The sequence below is a fragment of the Aricia agestis genome, chromosome 18 (assembly GCF_905147365.1).
Source record: "Aricia agestis chromosome 18, ilAriAges1.1, whole genome shotgun sequence".
Classification (NCBI taxonomy): Eukaryota; Metazoa; Arthropoda; class Insecta; order Lepidoptera; family Lycaenidae; genus Aricia; species Aricia agestis.
Genome location: NC_056423.1, coordinates 1122346 through 1137892, shown reverse-complemented (window position 1 = coordinate 1137892; position 15547 = coordinate 1122346). Strand labels below are relative to the sequence as shown.

At 38.3% G+C, this 15547-nt stretch overlaps 1 protein-coding gene across 3 annotated transcripts in view; it reads right to left on the bottom strand.

Annotated features, from left to right (window-relative positions):
- LOC121736121 (activating signal cointegrator 1 complex subunit 3) overlaps window positions 1-14527 on the bottom strand; it is a 36027-nt gene extending 21500 nt beyond the window's left edge. The window contains exons 1-17 of one of the 3 annotated variants that reach the window (XM_042127178.1): window positions 14441-14527; window positions 14058-14195; window positions 13564-13819; window positions 12583-12852; window positions 12040-12289; window positions 11091-11268; window positions 10349-10494; window positions 9737-9882; window positions 9064-9264; window positions 8127-8319; window positions 7577-7763; window positions 7046-7172; window positions 5887-6170; window positions 5107-5212; window positions 4245-4469; window positions 3322-3411; window positions 3023-3167 (exon numbers count right to left, since the gene is read on the bottom strand). In XM_042127178.1, the coding sequence (XP_041983112.1) occupies window positions 3023-3167; window positions 3322-3411; window positions 4245-4469; window positions 5107-5212; window positions 5887-6170; window positions 7046-7172; window positions 7577-7763; window positions 8127-8319; window positions 9064-9264; window positions 9737-9882; window positions 10349-10494; window positions 11091-11268; window positions 12040-12289; window positions 12583-12852; window positions 13564-13819; window positions 14058-14182 (2929 nt within the window). In that variant the 5' untranslated portion in view covers window positions 14183-14195; window positions 14441-14527. Of the gene's footprint in view, window positions 1-3022; window positions 3168-3321; window positions 3412-4244; window positions 4470-5106; window positions 5213-5886; window positions 6171-7045; window positions 7173-7576; window positions 7764-8126; window positions 8320-9063; window positions 9265-9736; window positions 9883-10348; window positions 10495-11090; window positions 11269-12039; window positions 12290-12582; window positions 12853-13563; window positions 13820-14057; window positions 14196-14354; window positions 14379-14440 lie in introns of those variants that run through there. The other 2 variants (XM_042127175.1, XM_042127177.1) reach the window with 2 other exon arrangements.
- Between the last annotated feature and the right edge of the window lie 1020 nt (window positions 14528-15547).

Genomic DNA, 15547 nt, shown 5'->3' with positions numbered 1-15547 from the left:
ATGGAAGGTTGTCTTTCTGGCAAAGTTGGCTCCTGCTCGGCAACATAATCAGGAGTCAAGGAATGCAGTAGCTTTTCAGCATTAAGAGGATCTACAGTATCTCTGCGTCCAGTGTTGCCTTTGGTCCATCGCATCTTTCTCCACATAACGGGTGCTGATGTTTCGTGGTTGATACTGGAACAAAATTCTCTCCACGACTTAGATTTTTCTTTTGTTATAAGTAATTTGGCTTGGGATACTTTGTTTTTCCATAGAAGCAAATTAGAAGGTGTAGGATTACGCCGTAACTGCGCCAATGCAAGACGCCTTTCAGCAACTGCCTTTGAAAGATCCTTATTCCAATAATGTTTGGGTTTGAAGTTTGATGTGGGGTCTTGACAAATTTTAATCCAAGGGATGTGCTTATCAGCCAAATATTTAATTTGATTTGTAAAAATATTATAGCTCGTTTGGACATCATTCACCTCTTCATGAATAAACATTGTCATTGCTTCTTTAGTATATTCTACCCAATTAGCTGCTTTATAATTTCTTTTTTAATGCATCTGTTCGTTTTATAAAAACCACAACTTAACTTTAACACTAGATGATCACTGCCTAAGGATTCATTTGTAACCCGCCAACTCATATTGACAGCAATGTCTGTGGAAGCAAATGATATATCAGGCGAGGTTTTTTGAAGGCTACCGTTAACCCACTTCACTCTAGTAGGCGCACCGTCATTAAGACATATAAAATCATTTTCAAACATAGCTTTATAAACAGCTTCACCTCTTCTATCGGACTTGCAAGACCATAGAGTGTGATGAGCATTAAAATCTCCGATTATAAGACAACCTGTTTTGAATGTATTGAAAATCGCATCCCAATCCTGTTGACTTGTAGAAATTGAAGGCGGACAATACACAACAATCACGTGCTTTAATGTAGGTACGTTAAAAACTTCAATATTGATTATCTGGATATCAGAATTAGAAATATTAGAAACTCGTTCAGAATATTTTATTGATTTATGTATTATGGCGCACAAACCACCAATCGTCTCTGTCTGCTCTCACTATATTATAACCAGAAAATTTCAGGCTTACACTAGATGAAAGCCACGTTTCACTCACAAAAGCCATATGTATTTTGTCTTGTGACATCAAAAGTTCAAATTCACTGGCCTTACGTTTTAAACTGTTAGCATTCCATTGAAAAATGTTGATACTGCTGTGTAAAGAATTGATATTACTGGCCATTATTGTTTCTTTCCATAAACTTAAGCACCATCTCAAAATTCAAATATTCTTGTAACACATCTACTACTTCGGACCAGAAAAATTCAATCAACATTTTAAACTTATCTTTCAAACTTCCTTCTGCTACAAAAACTTCTCTTATTTTATCTAAAATCCTTTCTAGCAAACGTTTCCTTTCCTTACGATTAGTACGAGAGCTAGACTTTTCAACTTGCTTATTTTCAGTATGGATTTCAGCACTAGTTATCTGAAATGTATGAAAAACATCCTCGTTATCGCGTCTGACGTCTAGACTTTTTTTCTTTGATTTATTTTTGTTCTTTTTCTTGAACTCAGTTGTGGTAGACGACTCTTGATTAGGCATCGAAGAAACACACTCATCTAATTCCATATTGTCATCATCACTATCATGTAAAGTTTCAACGGCTGCATAGTCGCCAACAGTAACATCTCTGTAAGTGGGAGCCGAAGCACCGTCGGTCCTGGCGTGGGAAATAATAGGTTTGACAAAAAGCATCTCGGGTTCCAATCTGGTCGAAGTCTTATTCAGTGTCTCTTCCTTCATCTTATTTAATGCAAACTTATAAGAGCACATATGATTTCAGATATAAATCCGAATATTTCTTTCTTTCTTAATTACAGGAGATGCAGATTTCATAACAGATAAGTTATTCCCTTTGCAACTTCCTGGAACTTAACTTTTCGTTTCGCAGTTTTCATGTTTCCCGCTACACTTAGGACAAATTGGGGTCTTAGATGGACAAATCTGATTGACGTAACCGTATCGCCAACATTTAGAGCATTGAGTCACAGGATACATGTAAGAATCTACGGCCATTCGACACCCGTAAGCTTTTACAAATTTTGGAAGATTTGAACCTTCGAACCCTATTCGAACGGTTTCAAACTTTATCCATTTACCATCCGAATCTTTCCTTCAATTCCTCTTTTTTCCTCCTTCAAAATCTCTTTCAATTCCTTATCTTCTATATCAATGTCAATATCCCGGACCACGCCATAACAGTAATGCAACTCATTAGTATTTCTACAAACCCACTCATAATCCTGTGTAATCTTATTATTCAGAAAATTGTTTGCATCTAGCTCGTATTTAAATTTAATTAAAAGTTTGAGAGGACTTTTATATTTGATATTCTCTATGCCCTGAATATTGTATTATTTAATAATAATATTAGCCAATAGTTTTGCAAACGCTAACTGCTTCGGTAGAAAATCGGTCTTGGCGGTTATAGAGACTTCAAAATTATTACGTAAATTAGCTGGCGGATTAGGTGATGCAGATGGAGGGGTTCTCTGCAGGTTTCTGCGCTTATATCTCGTGACCAGTGTAAAGCCATCATCAGCTAGCGGCTCTGGAGAACTACCTGCTAGTCGCCTTTTGTTGCCTGGCTGTAACATCGCTTCACTTCCAAAATCCCATTCTAAGTCTACCTCTCCTTCATATTCTCCAGATTCCAGCACTATTATATTAACAGCCTCCGCATCCATCTCATTGAGTGCAGGCTCCATCGTACCTTCTTCCTCGGGTTCACTCATAATTACAACACAATGCGGGTAGATCGAAATAAATAATAATACGAAAGTTTGTTAAAGAAATAAAACTATTAAATAAAGCGCGTCCGAACGTGACGGGCGCAAACCTAGACTGTTGTATGGATTTGACAGACGTCATGCAATCTAACAATAATACATATTTAGAAATGCATCTACGCGTCGCGTTGCGGACTGAATTTACCCCAAAGACACAAAATACAACATACCGGTAATATTCAAGTTGCCCGTTCTCTCGTCGTACCGCAGCATGTGCGTGCGGTCCAACTGCAACGCTGCGGCCGTAATCAACTCGCGACGTTTCGTCTCCAACATTGGTTCCTCTTGTACGTCGGCGTATGTTAGCCCGTATACCTTGAGATTGGGGTAATATTGAAATATTTTCTTATGGGAAATATCTTAAAACTCATCTACGCAATGACAAGACAACTAACCTAACCTAATGACGTCATCAAGTCAAGTCTAAAGATAAATTTAGCCCATGTTTTATAGATCTTAATGTTTATACCTGTGGGTTAATCCGCATACGAACAAAGAGATACGTGTAACTAAGCCACTCCACAGCTTCGTCGATATTTGTTACTGTACCAAGAGCCACCTGTAACAAAAAAAAAAGCTTAGCATTAACGGCAGACCTTGATATTAATTATCTCATTGGGGAACTGTCTGCTGCTGTCTCGACGGCATCGGCAGCACCAGCACAGACAGTAAACAAATAGTTTTGTTCAACGTTTGTCAACGTTTCTGTTAATATTCTAATATGACGTATGCAACATGTCGGATTTTGGTGTAGTAGCGCCCTCTACTACTTTGCGTAATATATCCTATTCGCTTTCAACTTTGATTCGTGACCGAGCGATAAGCTTTCGAAATAATGGCGAACGAAAATTGCGAATAATTCCGCTGATTGGTCATGAGCATGACTCACAGCGACCGCAGCCGACAAAACTTCAAATAAAATGTCACTTTATGACCTAGGCTACAAGGTTTCATGTTGTTCTACGCCATTACAAAGCAGCGGGGGCATAGGTCGCCATGCCAATGTCAGTGGAATATTAAACCTACAGGCTAGCCGCTAGTTCATTATTTTAATTGAATTTTTGGCAATCTCGGTCGTATACCGCGCTGAACGGAATGATACCTTTAAGCTACAGTTACACATGCTTATTTCAAGCACGCAGTTAAACCGAGCAAATGATGATAATGAGTATGTGTGTCCATGCTTTGCTCAACATAAGCATGCTTATTTAGAGCATGCTACCTGCGGCGCGGGTGGCGGGAGGCGTGGTTTAAGTACGTAATGACAGGTTTGTGGTAGTATCGATCAGTTTTTCTCTTATAAGTGTGCTTAATAAAAGCAAATTGTTTTAAGCACGCTAATAAGCATGCTGGTTTTGAGTGTGTGTAACTGTACCTTTAGTATTTACTTACTTCAGCATTCAAATTATCCGCCAACAGATTGATAAAGTTACTCTCGATGGGGAACTGATTGGTCATGGCCTTCAGGTAGTGTGTGAGTTTGTCGTGGGACGTTATGATGATGCCTGTCCCGGAGCTGTCGAACTGGGGCCGGCCGGCGCGACCGAATATCTGTAGTACGTCCAGTATGCTGAGATCCACGAACGTACCGTGGCTTTGGTCGTAGATTTCTGTACCCTGGTGAAAAAATAAGTGTAAGATAATGTTATGGTAACGGAGATAGAAAATGAGTATAAAATGGTAGTCATGTTGGAACGAAGTTCCTTATCGCGCGTTGCGAAATGGGGCTAGACGTAAAAAGTTGTAAAGCCGTGACACAAAAGTGTGTAATACAACTAGATGGAAAATGCTATATTTTTAAGCCGTGTCGTGTTTCTTTCTCTGTCTCTCATTTTTGTTGTTTTTTTGCCGTTTAATCACTTGGTAACTTCAATAATTTTATAACATCAGTATGTTACAAAAATATTGAAGATCACGTGACAAAAAGCTCAGTAGCTTTTAGCTAATGCGAGTTACGACTACCGGGTTCGAAAACTAAATTTAGAGAATTTGAATTAAGCAATAGACAGCGCTTAGCGATATAGCAATACTAATTAAAAATGATTATTGCTTTCGTCACATAGCTACGTCATAGCCAAAATTTCGATGGTAACTTGGCAAAAAACTCTTGTGTTCGTAACAAGACGTCATTTTTCCAACTAAGCATGATGATGGTTATGATTATGATTTAAAAAAAGCGTCTGTCCAAGCAAAAATTGGCAACCAAATATCGCTTAGATATTACTAGAGTGAAATGTGACACAGTATAACATACCCTTATAACAACAGCGTGCGCTGGCAAGTTCACACCCCAGGCGAGAGTCGAAGTACAAACCAGGACCTTTATATAGCCCTCAGCGAAGTATTTCTCCACCATATTCCTAAAAAAAAAAACACAATTAGCCATTATGTATAGGCGTATAGCTCAGCTGCTTGTCAAGCAAACTGTCTAATACCTTAGCAGTGACTGTCGCTTATGAAATAGGCCTGTAGTTAGCATAAAGTTAATATACCTAGCGGAATAGAGCAACAATCTCGAGCTGTCAAACGAAACCGAAATTGATTACATCTGTGTGTAAAAATATGTGTACGTATACACTTACACAAGCATGATTGAACATAAATTCTATGAGATTAAATTGAGAACGTGCCGATAAGTGCCGACTGGATGTCAAAAAAAGAGTTCTGCTGTCATGTATCACACGTCTCTTTTTACCACGCAGTGTTACTGATAGTGACATTTCGCTTGCTCAGGCCTTTGGTTCTCTATTCCGCTAGGTATATTAACTTTATGGTAGTTAGACATGTTTGCCACATCGCCAGTTTTGTTCTTCACAATTGGTACAACAACGGCATACATTAGGTATTTTGGTAAATAAGAATGTCCTACACATATCGTGAAAAACATGGCCAATACTCGATATGAGTGAGGACCTGCGTATTGCAGATGTTCAAGCCTGTTAGCCTCTATAACGGTATGGAACGCTTTGTGCGCAACTCAGACTCGGACTTGGCCGATTTTTTTAAGTCGGTTAATAAAATACGTCAATTCTACCTGTCACTCCTCAACATCCCAGCATGATGGCAGGCAAATCCAGCCGAGAACAGCTCTGCCAACTGTTTATTTGGACTGCTGCTTATGGACTTCTTGGCTTTGGTGAGGCCACCAGAATCTTCTGGTTCAAAGTATTTCAGGTGGCCTTTCTTCTGGGCTAGTTCTTTCAACACCATGGCGGTTTGATGCGTCGCGTTCCTAGCGTGTACGAACACCATAACCTGATGGCCTTTTTGCACCATGTCGGCCGCTTTGTCGTAGCATATCTCGTTCATTGTTTGTATCTGTGGAGTGTAATGTAATTCATACTAAACTTCACCCATATCATCATAAAACGCATATATTATACTATATATGCCTTATAACGCATATATTATGTATGTGCGCAGTACACAAGAGCACTCTCTATTCCTTTACTCTCATAACCCAGTGAGACGGAAGACCGACACGATTGGCGAGAGATCAGGCGCAGGACCGACTTTTTACATACTCATCCGACGCATGGATCATCTTACTTGTCATACAATCAGGTGATTGCATTGTCCTAACCAAACTTGGAAATAACAAGTTTCCAACGCGGGATTCGAACCCACGACCTCCGAGTCAAGAGCCACGCTCGAAACCACTGGACCACGGAGGCGTTAAACGCACGATCCTTAATGTAGCACTGTACTGCTAGTATACCTGTCTGAAATGAGCCATGCCGCCGCTGCTGACGTCCTTCACACCAATAAACTGCCGCTCTAATAGCAGGGGACTAGCTATTTGTAAACTTTTGGAACGAAGTTCCTTATCGCGTGCTCGGTGCAAAAGGGGCTAGACATAATGATATTTGACCTCGAGACTTTTTTATTAGTACCTGTATGGTAGGGGCAGAGGGCGTTGATAGTTTTCCTGTGCGTCAACTAGATGGTGTTTTTTGTGAATAAAGTACAGCGACGTGTTGTTAGTATTCCTGGGCGTCAAAAGATGGCGTTTCTTTTTTAATTTTTTGAGTACATAATACATATATTATGTATACATGTCTTTTGAACATATTTCATAACTTCGTTCCATTCGGGTGTCCCTTGACACCTCTCAATTTTTTACTTTACAAGATGGCGTTTTCTAATTTGGCCACCCGCTAGAAGATTCTTGTATCACTGTATTGCTAGTATACCTGTCTTATGTGAGCCATGCCGCCGCTGCCGACGTCCTTGACGCCAATAAACTGTTGCTCCAACGGCACGGGACGGAAACGCGAGTCGAAGAAGAACAGACCGATGTTGGGATTCACGCGGAGGAATCTGAAAGGGAAGCAATAACTTTAGTATGCAATAAAATTGAAATCTTAAATTAATAAATAGTCCATCCGTATTAAGAAGGCGTCTTAGTGTTTAAACACACTAGGCCGAAGTTCGGCATGATTACGCCTGCAATGTATTTTAAATTACCGATGACGCACCTATTTTCGCACATTAAAATATGACAATAGCTACGAAACACTAACGCTCTTTACGAAATAAAGCCGTTGACAATAATTATTGTCACTTCTATATAATTACACCAAATTCTTGCATATATGGGTCTCTTTTTGGATAAAGTACGCATGTATTCGTAATTCGGGTCTCTTTCGTAGCTCGCGGAACAAATTTTTTGACACAGTTACTCTTCTTTAGTTTTTATTATTCGTAGATCAGTAATAACTCACCTAGCGACGTCTACATAGTTAGGCAGCGTAGCGGACAGCCCCACGATTCGTATCATGTTCTGCGTGGTCTCCACCTGCCGCAGTGTGCGCGCAACTATCGCTTCTACTATCGGCCCTCGATCACCGTGAAGGAGGTGCACTTCGTCGATAATCAGCAACTTCACTATGGAAGCCAGCTCCGTGTCCGCTGAAAAATTCAAATGATCAATTTAAAGTAATTTTAAATATTCTCGTGTCACCGTGTTTGTGCGCGACTAGCGAGCTCCTCCAAAACGGCTCAACCGATTTGAATGAAGTTTTGTATATACATTCGTTAGGCCTGAGAATAGGTTTGTATCTACTTTTTATATTGAAACTGTAAAACGTTGAGCTGACAATCAAGGGCAGGCAAGTGAGTTCACTACAAAGTGAACTCACTTGCCTGCGTTTTCCTGGTGACCACGTCCCACTTTTCCGGCGTGGTGAACACGTCCCACTTTTTTGACGTGATCACGATTAACTTTGTCGGATTTGAAACTTTTAGGCTAAAAACATTTGAAAGTAAACTCACTTGCCCCCTTCCTGGTGACCACGTCCCACTTCTCTGGCGTGGTCACGATCATCTGCGTCGCTTGCACCTCGCTTTTAGTCAGCTTCATGTCACCAGTCAGTTCTCTGACCGCGATGCCGAGTCCCTGGAGCCGGCGGCCGAAGCTAGCCGTCATTTCTGACGCAAGCGCTTTCATGGGCGCTATGTAGATTATCTGTAAAAATATTATTGCATAATCTACATACATATACTACAAATACTACATTTTAAAATATTTTCGTACTTTCAATTTGAATTATCTTTGTTATAGAGAAGTGTTTGCTACGCACGATTTTAAGATCGTTGGCGTAACTGGATAGTGTACAAAAGTGTATAAAAAGTCAGCGTCGAGCCAGCGACATCTTTCGCTATTAACATCAAAGAGTTATACAATCAATAAACCATCCTGATTGGTCAGTCCGTAATGTCTACAGTCTTTTACTTCCAAAAATAAGTCAGTCAAATGAATAGTACTATTATATATTACATAAACTACCGACAAATTCACCACCATCTACCGACAAACCGGACATTATACTTCAAATACAAAACAATTTTTATACGTGGGAGAGCCATGCTTCGGCACGAATCGGCCGGCTCGACCGGAGAAATACCACGTTCTCACAGAATGCCGGCGTGAAACAGCGCTTACGCTGTATTTCGCCGAGTGAGTGAGTTTACCGGAGGCCCAATTCGATTCCCTATCCTCCCCTATTCTCTTCCCTTCCCATCCCTACCCTCCCCTATTACCCTATTCCCTCTTAAAAGGCCAGCAACGCACCTGCGGCTCTTCTGACGCTGCGAGTGTCCATGGGCGACGGAAGTTGCTTTCCATCACGTGACCCGATTGCTTGTTTGCCCCCTTATTTCATAAAAAAAAATCCCAACATAGAACCTCCAGTTTTTGAAAGTCACTTACCTTAAACTTATTCTTCATGATGACATTATTCTCAATATGCTGTTTGATCTGATGCACCACTGTCAGCAACGCTATGTTGGTTTTCCCCGCGCCAGTGGGAGCACATATCAGAAGGTTTTCATTAGTGTTGTACGCCGTTTGGTACACTATGGACTGGATACGATTGAGCTCCTTTATATTCTCGAACGCCATTTGACCTATCTGAAAAAAGAGTTCTGTTTTACACATAAAGTTAATATACCTAGCGGAATAGAGAGACAAAGGCCTGAGCAAACGAGATGTCTCTATCAGTAACACTGTGTGGTAAAAAGAGACGTGTGATACATAACAGCAGAACCATTTTTTTTCATCTGTTTGTCGTCCAGTCGGCACTTATCAGCACGTTGACAATATAATCTCTTAGAAATATGCTTGTGTAAGCATATACGTAAACAAATTTTTACACATAGACGTAAATCAATTTCGGTTTCGTTTGACAGCTCAAAATTGTTACACTATTCCGTTAGGTATATTAACTTTATGGTTTTACAAGAAATAGGGAATATTACGCAAAGGCGCAACTAGCACATACAGTAAAAAATGTGAAAGTAGCAACGCTGAAAGACCAAATTTTCGCGCCTTTGACGCTACAATATTGACTTTTAATCCTATGTAATAAAAATACATTTCTCACCTCATCCATAGAAGATATAGGAACTCTCTGGTTCCCCACTTCCAACAGCACAGGTTCGTTCTTAGGTATGATAACCTCTTCATACTCTTTCGTGTCCTTCCGTATAGCACTCTCCGGTAATATCAGCTTCGTACCGGATACGAAACCTGCAAAAATATTATTTTATTATATTAGCTGTCGCGGTGCCATTTTAATCCAAATTGTTACATCTTTAATCCAGTCTGAAAAAAAATCTAAAACTGACTTTTCAGGGTTTGACCAATAACAGCCTGTTTGACTGGTTAGGGACAGTTTCACAACTTACTTACCCCCTCAATCGTGGAAAAACGAGACACTATAGAATTTTTATTGTGACTCAGTCACCGGTTACCGTATAGGGCATGATGAATGAATGTACCAACAGGCCCTTAATATACGAAGAATACATGGACATTTAATCAAATTATGATTTAATGTCATAACCTATGTCAAGTGCAGCCGACAATCACGACTTCAAACTATAAATTAACTTGACATAACTTAACCAAATAACATAATTATACCTACATTCTATGATTGTTGATTTATTTATCATTTCTTTCTTATTACTTCTTTCACTTAATAATCACTAACCTGCAGAGTTTTTGGCGTTTATCGTCGAATCATACACATTTGGGTACTGAACTTTCGTTTGGAAGTATGATATCTTCTGTAATATTGGATCCACATTCGATTTGCTTGTAGAAAATGGTACCACTGGTTTTGTTAGCTCTGCAAGTCTGAAATACAATTTTTTTTATTTTATGAAATAAGGGGGCAAACGAGAAAACGGGTCACCTGAAGGCAACCACCGTCGCCCATGGACACCCGCAACATCAGAATGAACTTGAACTACCTATTTAACTAAAATCCTAAAGTTTTCGGATCCATGATGTGCCAACTGGCATGGAAGTTCATAGTGTCATTAATCATTATGTAATGGAGGGTTAAACAACTGTCACACTAGTGACATTTTACAACTATAACGACTTGCAGATTCTGTGAGGAGGAGGATGAAATACCTATTCACCTTCTCCTCAACTGTCCTGCTCTACTGCAAAGGAAACAGGAACAGGCACCTTGGTCGCCACGAATACTCATCCACAGAGGAAATTCGTGGCACCAACCCCAACTATATCGTCCAATTTATGAGCAGTATTGGGTTGGGGATGATACTCCAGTGCGAAGGAGTCACAATAGATCCTCATGGGTCGAAGTGACATTAGGGCTACAGCAACCTGCCTTCTTTAAAAAAAAAGACATTTTAAAAATGGCGGCCACGCGCCAATATGCCTTGTAGCCCTGACAGCAGTATCTTCACTTTCAGAAAACAAACCTCTTAGCCCTCAGCTGAGCGACATTTATCTCCGGTTCATCTTCTTCCTCTATCTTCTTATTCTTCGATTTTTTCTCCTCTTTCCTCACAAGCTTTGCGATCATTTTCTCCTGCTCTGACTGAACTGACACTTGACATAGGTATTGAGGCATTTTGTTCTCGGGTAATAGTTGGGCCACTGTAAAAATAGTACCAAGACATTATTATTGAGTTACATAGGAAAGTATACAATTTCACTAATCCATATTAATAATAATATTCATATCCATATTATTAATATTAACATCTGCAACTGATTTTGTTTTGACACTTTATTGATTGGGATTATAAATATTTAAAGAAAACCTCGTAGAACAGGGTTTATAAGTCTTTTGGAACTAATATATAGCCCATACACCAATAACAATTAATGTTTAAAAAAATCCCAAACACTATCAGGAAAAATGTTTTATAGGCAGATGGCAGATCTATGTTATTTGATTGTTCTGTTGATTGACATAACCCGAACAAATGACATTCTGTCTATGAATACATTTCTCTAAGGTACCACGACCACACCTACACACAGTCGGGCGTACATTTCGTAGTGTAAATGAACTGGACCATTCAAACTTGTGTGATACCGACCACGTCGCAACCACATCGCAACCACAACGTTGCGTCGATGCAATGACAGTGCACGCACATCGCCCGCGCTCTCCCCCCCCCCCCCTGTTTCATTGACTTTCGTACGTAACCACATCGCAACCACTGGCGACAAAGCAACCAAGTCGGCATTTTGTCGCTACAACAACACAACTACAAAAAGCTGCAGCGACACCATTCACACGTAACCACTGCTCGACGACATTTTGTCGTTGCGATGTGGTGTGGTTGTGGTACGTGTGGGTTGGCCCTAATAGTACTGATGTTTTAACATAATATTATTTGTGTATGATGTTGTACTTACACTCTGCCACGGTCGGCTGCGGCGGCGGTCCCTTGAGACTGTATGTGATGTCCTCTCTATTCTGTAGAACCTCCTGTATAAACTCAAACTTGTCAAAACCGAGCAGCTCAAACATGTCATTTTGTATCTCGTTGTTGGATCGAGACGAGTTGAGTAGAGTGATGAGCGACTGAAGAATATCGACAGCAGACAGTCCAGAGGAATTCTTGTATTCTTCTCTCACTTTCGTTTCTAGCCAGGTTTTTGTATACTGTAACATGATAGAAGGAAAAGTTAGTGAATTTCATTTTTAAGTTTTCAATTAACACATTCAGACATAGTTTATAGTTACATAATTTAAGGTCTTTACTCCTAATTTTAGGAAAAACATCTTAAGACATTATAAGTAAAAACTATAACTCGCAAATGAGTGTTGCATACTCTATTTATTATTACAAACAATTTGTTTAAATCAGGCAAGTATTTTGATTTGACATAATATATTATACTGCTAAAGCTATTAAATGCTAGCTTTCATAAAGAGTAAAGACCAACGTAACATACCTTAGAAACTGGTTTATTTGTTGGTGGTGGCACAATCTCTTTCTGTGCATCTCTCTTTTCATATTTCATGGAGAAATCTGTTACAAATGAACTGGCCGTTGCTGGCTTCTGTGTTAACTTGGCTAAAGGTTTCTTCTGTGGTTTGTATGGAATGTAGTGAATTTGTATGTTCTCTCCCCACAGTTTAACATTCTCTTTGTTCTCAATCAGTTCACTCTTTATGTACTCTTTAGTTTCGTCTGATATCCAACTTGATATTTTTGTGACAATCTGAAAAAGTTGCATGTTTAATATTGCACTATCTTTTTAAACATGTTATTAATATTTGTAATTGATTGTACTGTCGGTTCTTGGTGGAAATTCATGTTGTACACTAATAAAACACACTTTTCTTGCACTTTTTCCACTATATTAAGATATTATTATAACTTTTAACAAATAACACGACCAGTTTCGAAATTATTCATCATCAGGTGTAAGTTTAACGTCGGTACTTTTAAAAAATTAAATATTATCAAAACAAACATTAGGGTTGTCAGCATCGTGGTACTTTTTACAATTTGGTAGAATTTTTATTCCAAATAAGACTATTTTCTACTAATGTTAAATTAATATTTAGTTGGATTTACCCATTTTTTATATTGATAAATTAATAATGTTGTGCTGGTAATGTCACATATACAGATTTCAGAGCCTAAAATTAAGTAATAATTGTTACATTTCTAAAATTATTATAATTAAAATAATTATTATAATAATTGTTTGCATTAAATAATAGATAAATAAAACAAGACAAAATTATATATTAATACAATTATTAATGTTAAGGAAAATATTGTGTAAGAAGTTTAGGACTATAATATATTAGCATAATATTATCAACACGGAATAATATTATGCAAGGTGCTTTCTTGTGGTGCTTAAATATTTTAACAAATGCTAGCCCATGTTATGATAAGTAATACCACAATAGATATTTACCTCACATATTTTATTAGCCGTAGTTGACAGAACTGTTCCAAATGTTTGCCTCAGCTGTGACAGATGTTTGAGCATAACAATATCCTGGTCAAGGAACATCCTCAGCGTCAGAACAGCTGCATCATTTATGACATCATCCGTAGCATCACCCGTCAGAAGCTTACAAGCCTCCTTCAGTTCTTTCAACAGTTGCAGAACTTTCGTATCTGTCTCATTTTCTTTTATATAGTTGTAGATATCGTTGAATGATTTAAACCTAGTGAATTATACAACAATGAAAGTATAAAACAAAAAGCGCCTGAATGATTTGGGGTATTTAGTTAAATAGGTTAGGCATATATTTCTTCTGCATCTTACATAAAAAATACTAATGAGCATTCTTTCTCCACTCTTCTTTTTGGACATAAGTATAGGTAAAAAGGGTAAATTACTGTTAAAGGTATAAATTAGCCTAACTTTATCTTGGAATGATTTATGGTTTAGTTTCTACTTACTTTTGGAGATTTTTTGGAAAATTAACAGCTGAATTTGAAGGTTTTGTTGGTGGTTTCAGACATCGAGGCTTATCAAGTTGTGTGTGAGCTCTTAAAGCTCTAGTAATTCTTGGTAATTCTATCATTATAACTAGGAACCTGTAAAGTTGTAGAAATAATTTGGTGTAGAAAGATGTTTCTTAACGGAAATTTATAGTGTTCGTAAGTATATAATTATCTATTTCTGGTAGTCAAATAGATTTTTTGGAATTATTGCCTTATTAAAGCCTGCAGTTATATTATTTCAATTTATTTTACCTTCTGCCTGCCTGGAAACACTTCAAAGTATATAGTATTTCAAATTGTTTGTTTAACGAACAACAGCTTATACGAAGAAAACTTACCTTGTACTGTATTGGATAAGTTATTACTATTTTAAAACTATACCAGGTATTTTATATTTTAAAATAAAAATACGACACGTTTGAAAATTGGAAATTGCAGTGTTTTCGTTTTGCACCATGTGTCAACTGTCAATACTCATATCTCAACGTCAATGTCACAATCAAAATGTTTTTTTCTTTCTTATTATGGCACTTCGGCTATTTAACCATGGCCAGTGCAAGTGTCGAGTATATATAATGGCGGGAAAACAATATTCTATAATACAATTTTCAGCATCGTTTTTCTTTATTGTCCGGTCATGGTCAGGTCTAAAGTCTAGTCAAGTCTAAGTAAAAGTCAAGAAGTCAATTCGGTCGATTCAGTAAAGAAAGTGGTAGACGCTTTACTGAAACCTTTGATGGAGTTTTGGAGCGAACACAAAATAGCACGTTTCTGGATATTGCATCACTTTCCTACACTTGTGCACGATAACTATCTAATAGTTAATATCCTATCAATATTACACATTAAAAACCCAGTTAACACAATTTTAGGAAAAATTATACAAAAACACAACATCACTCTTTCACATTCCCGGCAAAATTCCATCAAATTGTTTTATAGCTTTTTTGTACAATATTTGCAGGTACCCCGTCACCCGTGTATTATATTTCTCCATCAGGTGTACTTTATGATCGTGATATTCTTAAATAAACATGTGAATCAAAAATTCTAGAGCAATGTTAAAAGACGGGTCTGGCAGGGTCACACGGTCTACACCTGCTTAGCCTGACCCCGCTGAGTTAAGATTTTTAATTTTTATACTAGTCGTTTTAATTGCTGGAGAGATTCTAAAGAAATGTACGAATGACAAAGGTGATTTTTGCAATTATATTTATCTATGATAAAACCTAATTAAGGCCGGTATAAATAGTCAGTACTTAAGATGCGACCCGGTCTCAAGACGCGGTTCGGCTCTGTGATTGGTCCAAATTTTGACAGCCAACCAATCACAGAGCCTGAACCGTGTCTTGAGACCGAGATGCATCCTAAGAACTAACTATCTATACCAGCCTAAGAAACTGCAATACAAGACTAAAATGAGTAAAATAAGTGCGTTGCCATTG